Source organism: Haliotis cracherodii, unplaced genomic scaffold, assembly GCF_022045235.1.
Source record: "Haliotis cracherodii isolate W230 unplaced genomic scaffold, xgHalCrac1.p SCAF_21, whole genome shotgun sequence".
In the NCBI taxonomy this organism is placed as follows: domain Eukaryota; kingdom Metazoa; phylum Mollusca; class Gastropoda; order Lepetellida; family Haliotidae; genus Haliotis; species Haliotis cracherodii.
Genome location: NW_027266277.1, coordinates 6,558,191 through 6,569,735, shown reverse-complemented (window position 1 = coordinate 6,569,735; position 11,545 = coordinate 6,558,191). Strand labels below are relative to the sequence as shown.

At 42.6% G+C, this 11,545-nt stretch overlaps 1 protein-coding gene across 2 annotated transcripts in view; it reads right to left on the bottom strand.

Moving 5' to 3' along the window:
• Positions 1 to 894: 894 nt before the first annotated feature.
• LOC139470881 (uncharacterized) overlaps positions 895 to 11,545 on the bottom strand; it is a 36,026-nt gene continuing 25,375 nt past the window's right edge. For both annotated transcript variants that reach the window (XM_071253203.1, XM_071253202.1), the window contains exons 2-3: positions 2,083 to 2,232; positions 895 to 1,648 (exon numbers count right to left, since the gene is read on the bottom strand). In XM_071253203.1, the coding sequence (XP_071109304.1) occupies positions 1,325 to 1,648; positions 2,083 to 2,175 (417 nt within the window). In that variant the 5' untranslated portion in view covers positions 2,176 to 2,232 and the 3' untranslated portion in view covers positions 895 to 1,324. The remainder of the gene's footprint in view (positions 1,649 to 2,082; positions 2,233 to 11,545) is intronic.

Here is an 11,545-nt window from a genome sequence, read left to right as displayed (position 1 = left end):
CCAACTCCATCAACGCATTCCATCATACTTAGGATCAGAACTCATCATCAGCCACCCTTTGTAACTTGTACTAAACCTGGTATTGGTTTACCTACGTACTGTCAATACGTGACCAATACATTGTACATGTGGGGTTCCACATCAAACAGTATTCTCCTTCTATATCTATAACCTTCACCCCGTTATAATCAGTGTTTTTTTCTTGCTGAGGCATTATGAGAGTGGGAAACACATTATGTCATCACTCAGGATCTCTGCAAAAAGATGGCGGAATAGCTACTACGTACACTCAGCTGCTTGATCATAATTTATCTATTCATTCAAAAGAAGAAGAGTTCATGCTGACGTATTTTTGTTTTGTAAAGTAAAACGACAATACTTAAGCGTTTCAGGGTGAGTGAGCTGGCTTTGCACGATGTTGAAGGTATGTAAAGGCTTATCAGCCTAATATTTGTGGATAACCAATATGGGCAAAGATCGTACGTGGTGACTGATCAAGGAACACAATACTGTGAAAGCCGTTGGATCACCTCCTCTGTCGACGATGCGTTTCGGAAAATGTGGTTTATATCCACGCGAAACACTTACACAGCTATATCTTGTGACTAATGATTATATTTTGTTTTTATGCGTCTGCCCAATGTCTAATGATCTATCGGACCGGTCATAATGTTAGGATTGTTCAAGTAACTGTTTGTGTTAGACCTGCAACATGCTTAACATATTGTACCCATGTTTGAAATCAGCGTTTTAAATTACCAGGTTCCCATATCAATCCCATCTTCTTTGACGCTGTCGGTTGCATAATTTGCGATCTCTCTGTGTTCCAAATAATCGGAGTTGTGTGTCGATTCCAGGTTTAGCCTTGAACACATAATATGAGGGCATCAAACCTTACTAAAATAGTGCTTTATTGTTGCGAACAATTCTGCGTGGATCTCCAGTTTTCTAAGTTTAGTCATGCCGACTATTTAACACTTTGAGAATGCTTAAAAGTGTATAACAAGTTAATTCAGCTTGGTCGATAAAGTATTCATTAATCACAACTGATCAGAAAATTTACCCAACAGTTATCGTGCTAAAGCATTATTCTTTTCCCCACTACAATATTGAATAAACGGAGACTTAATGTGGTCACTATCGATATTTGTGAGGATGCTGATAATAACAGTTTATGCACTGTATTTTGTTGCATATTGCCATCAGTAAAACTTTGGCAGGAAAAGCTGATATCTACAGAAAGGGGTACAAAATGAAAACAGTTTTCAATTGCTCCATTCCATGTTTCTTGCTGCACAGTCTTTCTCAATAAGGTCCACGTCATCTAACCAAACCGAGCAAACATGCCATAACCTATGGGGTCAAACTGCCTCTTCTGCGCCTCTGGTACGCGTTTGTATTGGCCTTGACGAACCATTGCCACTGCCAGCACCTGTTTGAGTAGGTCGGCGATGTTTCCGCCATCTATGGCCTTTTGAGCGTCCATCTGCCCTTTGTAACCCAACACACGGTACGGGTTGTATCGTTTTCCGAAACTTCCAAAGTTACTTGCGGCCTCGATGGGATCGAATATTCGTTTTGCGACAAGTTGATCTGACGATTCTTTGTCAGATAGGCCTGATTCTGAATCTGCAGAATACTCCTTGTCCTGTAAAGAACAACAATACATTACATAATGATTTTGCGATATGCAAGAGGCGCTTTTGTAACTGAAATGGACCCATAAACTATGTTTGCGAAACATGATTAAGCACCAATCAGTGGGTATTGTGATTTTCCCAGTTAATCAGCCACTCACCGATACTTTCATATATATTTATGTTACGCTAGACAGGTTAAGACGGGACCATTATCCTTACTTGCCATTTTCAATATCGGTCATTTACTTTCCTCCATAGCCTGGTCAACCGCGAAATGCAATCTAGCTATATTATCAAAATCGGCCTGACAGGAATTGTGTGTTGCAGGCGGCTTTGGTTCCCTTATGGATCATCCGGGTTATCAGTATTCGAAAATAGCTTGACTTATATGTTGTCTGGATGACTCTCCAACTCTGAGAGCAATTTATGCTTTATTACACACCTTTGCATCCAACATTGGATATCCCGCCACTGTGTTCACTAAGCATAATGCCGCCGCGCCGACCATCAGAGAATAAATAAAACTGAGACCCATTTTACTTTCTTGTTTGCTTCTTTGAACCTTCTGTTGGTTGTTTCGATAGCTATTGGTCTGAAACACAGAAAAATAAAGACTCAAACAAAAGGTATTTAATTATCTTAAGGGCAATAGTATAATACCATATAAACATCCATTGCGAGAACGAAAGTTTTTTTGTCTTAAAGCTCTCAGGAATAATCTTTGTCATTTTCCTTTACTTGAAAGATATGATCGGAAGTTTGGCGGTCGCTATAGTCTTGTATGAAATAGCTTAGCCACAGGCTTTTCATCTTTTTTTACCAACTGACAGAAAAGCGCTAAAAGCAACTGATAACAGCGATCTTTAGTTTCAAAGAGTACAATGACTTTTCGGCCATTCTACCTTTCAGGACTCGACTTTGAAACGTGATAGTTTTAAATGGCTGATTACATACGCTTAAAGCCTGATTACTATGATGAAGGGGCTCTTTGATGTAAAACCTCAAGTCCATTGGTGTGAATTTAATTTGGACTCATTGTATCTCTCGTGAAAGATTGATATGCAATGCTCGTATCATGCTGTGCGTCGTGCAGATCTTACTGGATTGGAAATTTAATTATATACATTTCAAGTAACATATGCATTCCGATGGCCACAGTATTGAATATACATTCCTTCATGCAAGTTTTAAAATGCTCATAATATCAATGCAAAGCCGCCCGGTACTCCAACACCTAAGCCAACAAAACTAGTTTGGGCCCACTTCTACCTAAACCCGAGTATTGAGAGACATAATATAACCTTAAAATGTGCACGTACAAAGAAGGAAGAATTATGCAATCTATAGAATAGCGTTTTCGTGAATGAGCATAGGTCACTTCGTAATTGGAATTTTTTATTTTATGCAATAAAATTGTTAGATATGTTCATGTTTAATATCTGTTTATCTATATTATGTTATAACGCTTGTTTGCTTGATGGTCAGTGTCATGTATTAGGAATCCATTGTATTACGCAAGCCTTCGCGATTTAATATATATTAGTGATTATTCCTGATACAGGACATTTATCATCCAAAAACACATACGCTTTACGACCAGTTTATCGGACTATGGCATTCTGAAATTTTATCGTCACAAACGGTTCGTAAGCATTGCAAATTTCATGTGCGATTAATATATTACGTTAAAAGTTCAATGTTTTGTCAGTCTGATAGTGAAAACAGGGAATAAACTTCTAACAGAAACTTGTTTTTTAGTCAGTGGCGTATGGTATCTCGGTATTGTAAGAAGAAAGCGAGTATAATTAGGGCGTTTATGCTATGGTAAGTGTCGTTTTAATTGGACACCCCGATTCATAGAACCATGGACATGGCATAGAATTTGGATACCATACATCGTACTTGGACCCCTGTAATTTTTGGACATCCCCCACCAACCCCAATACCTAGACGTCCACTTAAAGCGACTTCAGGTGTCACGCGGGACACTCGTGAACAGACAGTTACAACACAACAATACTACAAAAATACTACAAACGTGTCTGCCAGTATTGTGACAACAGAGGGTGACATAGACAGGTACAACATACCTACATTACAAACATGTCAGTCAGTGTCGAGACTGCGACAGAATTGCCTAGATGAGACACAGTGAAACACCAAGTAGTCATTAGACCAGTTTAAGTGCAACCAGTGAACCATTATTCATTTTATGAAATTAATACAAAACAGAAATCAGAAATCAGTCATAATTTGTATAAAAAAACGAATGATAATTGTACGATAACTTCAGGGTACAACATTTCATCTGACATTTATTTTGTCATTAAATGTTTTAAATCTTTAAATGGAACCAGTGAAGAAGTATACTTGAAAAGATATCATACAGAACAGAGCACACTATTACTGTCCATGTAATCAGAAGAAATGTCAGAGGCAACAGGGTGTGAGAGTCATCCCAATATAGGTCGACTTATTATAACTTTATTCCTATTGTTTCCAACATCAAACTGAAACTTTCTTGAATTGAGACATGTAGCGATGTCCGGGCTAATCAAATTCTGCCACGAAGGGGAAGTCACATTTGAGAACCCTTTACACGAGACAAAACAAAAAGACAACACCTGCTGATTCTGCTAAACTTTCCCCGATGATCAACACCGAGACTTTTGTTCACAATAAGAAAAGGTATGGTAATTACTGAAGTTAACGAATGGTGTTAAATATTGCCTTCTTCCAAATATCTGACGCCACGAAGCCCAATAGACTCTATATTCAATAATGTAAGGCAGCACCTGCGGCGACTTGTGGTTTATGGCCAAGTTAAGACACATTCTCTGTAACTACATGTAATTAGACACACACTTATTAGACATTGTTATTGTCCTTTTAAAGAGATTATGTGAGTTCCTTTCTCGCTGTAACTTAAGCTCTTAAGTGGTAAGGCGGATAATATGATTAGCTACGATTGGCTAACTCCCAATACTGAAACAGACGTCTACTGAGATGCTACACACTGTTGTAGCATGCACATCGCGATGTATCAGCGCTTCATCGTCTTGTAGCTCTCCAATATAGACATTAAATGTTTGGACAATGTTCATCATATTCAAATATTATTCAGATATTATAACTCTCTGATCAATGTTCAATCTTTTGTTTCTGTACGCGTGTGAAGTGTTCAACTCGTGTGGTTTTGTGGCATACAGCACCACAGGGTATGTTTTTGAGTTTGCTGCCCTGTCTGTGGTATCAACATTTATGTCGAGGAGATATGTTTAAAAAATACACGCCGATTTATTATATATATAACCTACGCTACCGACGTTAATAGTTAACTAGTTACCATTACCCGTGACTAAAAGATAACATCGATTGTATTGATCCCCAATCGGCTTGTTTACCCACAGGAACCCGGAAAGTAAAGTTGCACAGAGACAGTGAGTTAAGCCATTCGTATGAGGGACTCGTGTTCTCTTTAGACTGCTGATTTGTACCTTTGCTTCTGCTATACACCTTTATACATCAATCGCCACACTCAATCGAGAAAATAAATTTTGTTCAGTATGATAAAGTTGAAAGCTCCACACCTTTCTCACATCATTGACGAAATGGACAAACTGGAAAGTTTTAGTCGATGTAATAACATTGTTCTTCATTGAGTGGGAAGCAGAAGGTGAAGAAATCAATGGCTTGCAAGGGACAGGTCATATCAATCTTTAATGATCATGTAACTGCTAAAACCTACAATCATCTAACGTTGTCCGTGAGCATCGTCCTGGCACAAACCATCGTAATGCAGAGGACCATACCTTAATATACAATTATCAAGATTCCATGTATCAGACGAATCTGAAGCGAATTGACAACACGTCAAATGAACTGGGAAATGTTGCTACTTTAAGAACGGGAGTAGACAAAGCCTGGTGAACCTACGACCCGGACGTTTTACTCTCCGCGGGAAACATCGCCAAGGTGATGCGCTGTTGCAAGCAGCAGACAAGACAGAAGTGGAATATCGTCGTATAGGTCACTCCTGAAAGATAGACGCCGAGGTCCGTATGATATACTAACGGTAAAAAGTAACTATGTCACGTGAAATGTGGTGTAAGTGTTCAACAACTTATACTGAGTCAAATTAAAAAGTTCACAATTTTTAAAAGTAAACCCCATATTTGATATACAACGGACAAATGTATCAGAGAAGGTAATTTTTAATCATTAATGTCCAAAGAAGGATTTTTTATTAACGGTGGTAACCATAATTTGTTCCAAGCACCTACGGTATTTGGTAATAACATCAACAGTTTAAATCATAAGTCCCAAGCACGAGAATCTGATGGCACCCAAGTTCAGTAGCGTGTATGGCCACCATGTGCGTTGACAAATGCCACACAACGCCTCCGCATGGACCTTGTGATGCTTGTGAACACATGATTGGGAAGACGTCGCCATTGTTGCTGCAAAATGGTGGCAAGATCTTGCAAATTCTGTGGTTGGTTCTGGAGAGTGCGCAGACTTCTGCCAAGAGCATCCCAGACGTGTTCGATGGGATTGAGGTCGGGAGACCTTTACGGCCAGTCCATGACGTTGACTCCCGCATTCTGAAGGAAATTCCTTGTCAAAATTGCTGTGTAGGGCCTGGCATTGTCGTGTTGGAAGATCAAACCAGGTCTATGCGCTGCCATAAAAGGCAGAAGTTCTGGTGCCAGTAACTGGTCGCGGTAAGCAGCAGCGTTGAGGTTGCCACGGATGACAAGAAGCCTGGAACGTGCATTGCCACAGAATTGCCCCACACCATGACACTTCCGGCCCGAAATCTGTCAACTTCCTGTACACAACACTGGGCGTAACGTTCATGACGGCTCCTCCACACCCTCGCACTACCATCACCAAATCCCCTAAACAGTTCATTTCTGGTTGATGTCGCCGTCAAAAATCGGTTACGGAGGTGACGTAAGACAATCTGACGATCATCTGCATGTGACGTCACACGTGGTCGACCTGGCCGAGGGCGATCAGCGGTGGTACCCGTTTGCTGTAGACGCGTCTGTAAATCATAAATAGTCCGTCGACTACAACCCATCGTCCTTGCGACTTCAGCTACGGACGTTTCCGTCTGCAACATGCCGATGGCACGTTCACATGACAAATGGCCGTAAAGACTTTTGTTTTCTTGTGTTTTTCTTTTTTTTGTTAATGACTGCTAACAAGTATGGCTGAAAACACGTGCGGTATTATGACCACGTGACCAGTTGCACGTGAAAAAACACTTTTGCCACTATAGTGCTGTGCACATGATTTTGATCTATTCACCTGCACAAAAACGGTCGTTATCTGAAGACAATACGTGGCAATAACTGTTGAAATACACAATAAGGGCCCACAATGATAACTGGTCAAAATGTTAAAATTTTAGGATTGTGAAGTTTTTAATTTGGTTCTGTATATTTAGTCATTCGTCTGATCAATGTTTTATCATTGCCAGAACCCTTACTTGGTAACAGGAGACAGAGATACTAACTTAACTAAGGTCATTATCGGGTGTGACAAGCATTTACGTTGCTACAGGCGAGGTAGCGGCGCATTGTTGTTCCAAATGGCAACTGGCCCAGCTGCGCTGGTGTTGCAGACTGCTTTTAGGTAGTGTCGTAGGCATCCTTCTATCTCATCCCTGACTTGTTCTATGGAGGAGAGGTCTGGACAAACAGTCGGCCTTAAGACTTGTTCGCAGCATTTTACTCCTGCAACGTGACGTTACGTCCCTTCTTTTCAACACATTATTGAACATGATGTTGTCCCGGTAGCATGTGCAACTCAAATTGCCATTTACGATGATGAGCTGTTTCTCCTGTGAGTTGTGATGCAACCGCATACAATTACACTTCCACCACAAACTGACGACGTTGAGTAAAACAAGCGTTGCGAAAACCTTCTACTAAACGCCGTCAGACCCTTGCACGACAATTAGAGCCGTCCAGATGAAAACTGGACTGATCTGTGAACAGTATACTGTGAGTCTTGTCGCCTGACGGTGATGTGGAAGCGAAATTAATGTCGGGGCCATACTATTCTGATCTCAGAACGTAATCTATCTGTTTTTAGAGCTCTTCGCTGTTCCGACGGTTCCTCCTATACATCAGATTTAATAATTTATAATATATTTACACTAATATATTTTTACGCCAAACATGCTATTTCTCAACACACAACGTATGTTTATTGCGGAAACCAGCGGAGGGGCAGGTTACACTCACCCTACGCGAACACCCGGTATAATCACTGTTTGATAGTAATTCGCAAACACATGCTCTTGACAATAGTCGGAATCGTACACTTAGCTATGAATTATTGAAAGCGTTTCGTCGCTTTTATTTCGATGAAATGAATTGTTAAATATTAAGCTCTATTTTTATAAGTAAACATTTGTATTCATATTAATATGTGTGTTTGAATTATAATCATCTTTGACTTTCTCTTTGACTTTTACACTGTTTGCTAAAGATATACATCATCTTTACCCCGAACCTTATTTCTCAGCAAATATACTTCACTCCTATAACTGTTCAAACATTTTTTTTATGCACGAGTTCATGCCCCTGCATTTAGTTGTGATATGTATTCCACCTCTGCGAGTATTAATAGAATCACATATGTTATAACGATATGACCGTAAGATTCTTGTAAGGCCTAATATTAAAGCGTTAGCGTAAATCTAACTATAATTCTAACCAAAGGGTTAGAAAAACCGTGTTCATAAAAATCGTGTGTGCACTCGTGAAAAACATCACATCACGTACACGTAGGGCGTGTTGCAAACCAAGAATCGCTTTGAGTAAGCAAGTTAATCGCTGACCTCGGGGTCTGCTTGGTTGTCCTGCTCTAATGAAGAACGTAACAGAAAAGGCCCGATGACAAGCCGATGCATTTATGACGACTTTGTAGACGTGGAGCAGACTGTGGATGGTGACATGTTAGCTGCTTTAGCCAATTTTCCAGTTGATCCAGTCAAGAATTTCTTGTTCCGATGTCAAACTCAGCCCCCATTTTGGATTGAGAACGAAGCGACCGCAGCCAGTGATTGTTGCGCTTGCAAGCGGCTGAAAGTTAGCGAAAAGTTGTAAGGCGAGTCGCTGTACATCGCTTGCAAGCATTTGGCGCTTTGCAACGCCCCCAGGGCATCAACGGGACGGTATTGTTGACGTCATTCGACTCTTATTGTGACGTAAGGTCGGAATGACTCATCCCCTTCGCGACATCACGGCAACATCACTCCAGCGCCACTCATCCCCTCCGCCCCATCACAGAAACAACCCGCCAGCACCACTCATCCCCTCCGCCACATCACAGCAAGAACCCGCCAACACCACTCATCCCCTCCGCCCCATCCCGGCAACAACCCGCCAGCACCACTCCTCCCCTCCGCCCCATCACAGCAACAACCCGCCAGCACCACTCATCCCCTCCGCCCCATCACAACAACAACCCGCCAGCACCACTCATCCCCTCCGCCCCATCACAGCAACAAGACTCCAACACCACTCATCCCCTCCTCACCATCACAGCAACAACCCTCCAGCTCCACTCATCCCCTCCTCCCCATCACGGCAAGAAGACTCCAACACCACTCCTCCCCTCCGCCCATCACGGCAAGAAGACACCAACACCACTCATTCCCTCCGCCCATCACAGCAACAACCCTCCAACACCCCTCCTCCCCTACTCCCCATCACAGCAACAAGACTCCAACACCACTCATCCCCTCCGCCCATCACAGCAACAACCCTACAACACCCCTCCTCCCCTCCTCCCCATCACAGCAACAAGACTCCAACACCACTCATCCCCTCCGCCCATCACAGCATCAAGACTCCAACACCACTCATCCCCTCCGCCCATCACAGCATCAAGACTCCAACACCACTCATCCCCTCCGCCCATCACAGCAACAAGACTCCAACACCACTCATCCCCTCCGCCCATCACAGCATCAAGACTCCAACACCACTCATCCCCTCCTCTCCATCACGGCAACAACCCTACAACACCCCTCATCCCCTCATCCCCATCACGGCAACAACCCTCCAGCACCACCCATCCCCTCCCCCCCCTCACAGCAACAACCCTACAATACCGCACATCCCCTCCTCCCGATCACGGTAACAACCCTACAATACCACCCATCCCCTCCTCCCGATCACGGTAACAACTCTACAACACCACACATACCCCCCTCCCCATCAGGGCAACAACACCACTCATCCCCTCCTCCCAATTACGGCAACAACACCACTCAACCCCTCCTCCCCATCAGGGCAACAACACCACACATCCCCTCCTCCCCATCAGGGCAACAACACCACACATCCCCTCCTCCCCATCAGGGCGACAACACCACACATCCCCTCCTCCCCATCAGGGCAACAACACCACACATCCCCTCCTCCCCATCAGGGCGACAACACCACACATCCCCTCCTCCCCATCAGGGCGACAACACCACACATCCCCTCCTCCCATCAGGGCAACAACACCACTCATACCCTCCTCCCCATCACGGCAACAACACCACACATCCCCTCCTCCCCATCAGGGCAACAACACCACTCAACCCCTCCTCCCCATCACGGCAACAACACCACACATCCCCTCCTCCCCATCACGGCAACAATCCTATAACACCTTCTGCCGTTGTTTTTGACAGCCCACACTCGCTGAGGCACCACCATGAGGATCATGTAGTGCTCAGTTACACCGCTGGTAGCGTTCATGACCACGTTTCCTGATACGACTACTGTCATAGATGCGTCAGTGAATATGTGATGATGCCAACGAAAGCATCTAGCTGACAATATGACACTTTGTCCACTCTACTCTTAAACGTTTGCGAAAAGCAGGGATTTTGTTTATCGTGCATTTTCAAGCGATCACTTTGCCGTCAATGGGTGATGGTTCTACATCTCTACCTCTGCACTTCTGTCATAATAATTTTCTGTTACAAAGCATCAATTGTTTTTATAAATGTATGAGTGACAAACTAGCTAGGGGAGGGAGCATCAGATATTTGTGCCGGCCAACTTCGCTAGGATTATCGTTAATAACAGGATTACCCAGAAACAAAGTATGTTTGTGATTACCATTTTTTTAGAAGTTTTTCACTCATATTTTCTCTATGAAACATGATTAGAACTTTCCGTATGTCCAGTGAACGACTTATCCGTTCTTGTGAAAATTGAGAACACGATATTGCAGCATTTAAAGTTTACCGATCATGAGTCAGCCTGGCGGGAGGTCCCCGATAACAACAAGATGACAGGGACTTACCATGGGTACTTTGCGTTTGTGTATATTCAAACATGGATAACCCCTCGATCATTAGAATCAATAAAAGAATTAATAACGATCACATATGTTTTCCGTGAGTTTATGTAGAGCATATCGAGCCCCGTCAGATACCGTTGACAACAACTGTTTCAAACAAGGTTGCATCCATTGACAGGTGAAACAATTCCACAAGGCATAATCGAGGCTAGTCTGTCTTACAGACCCTGATACAAATATATATCAAATACAGCCCATGCAAGTCTATAATGTTTGGCAAGTCTAGATCACTGCAGTATCTGAAACTGAAGAGAGTCACTGGGCTCCTTTTTATTATATTTTTATTAAGATAACTGAACAACTGGTTTTTTTTATGTAAGATGTGTTCATTTCAGAGACTAGATGTTAGTCTAAGTCGAGGCTAAATGCTGTCATATAGATTGTCCCAAGTACATGTGTCTTTCTCAAATTATCATTTGACACGTGTTTAGAGTAAGACCCCTCATTACAGGATTGTAGCTGGTAGGCCAGGATACTTTAAACACGCTAGAGATTCCCTCGAAAATCATCTATGGTCAAGAAGA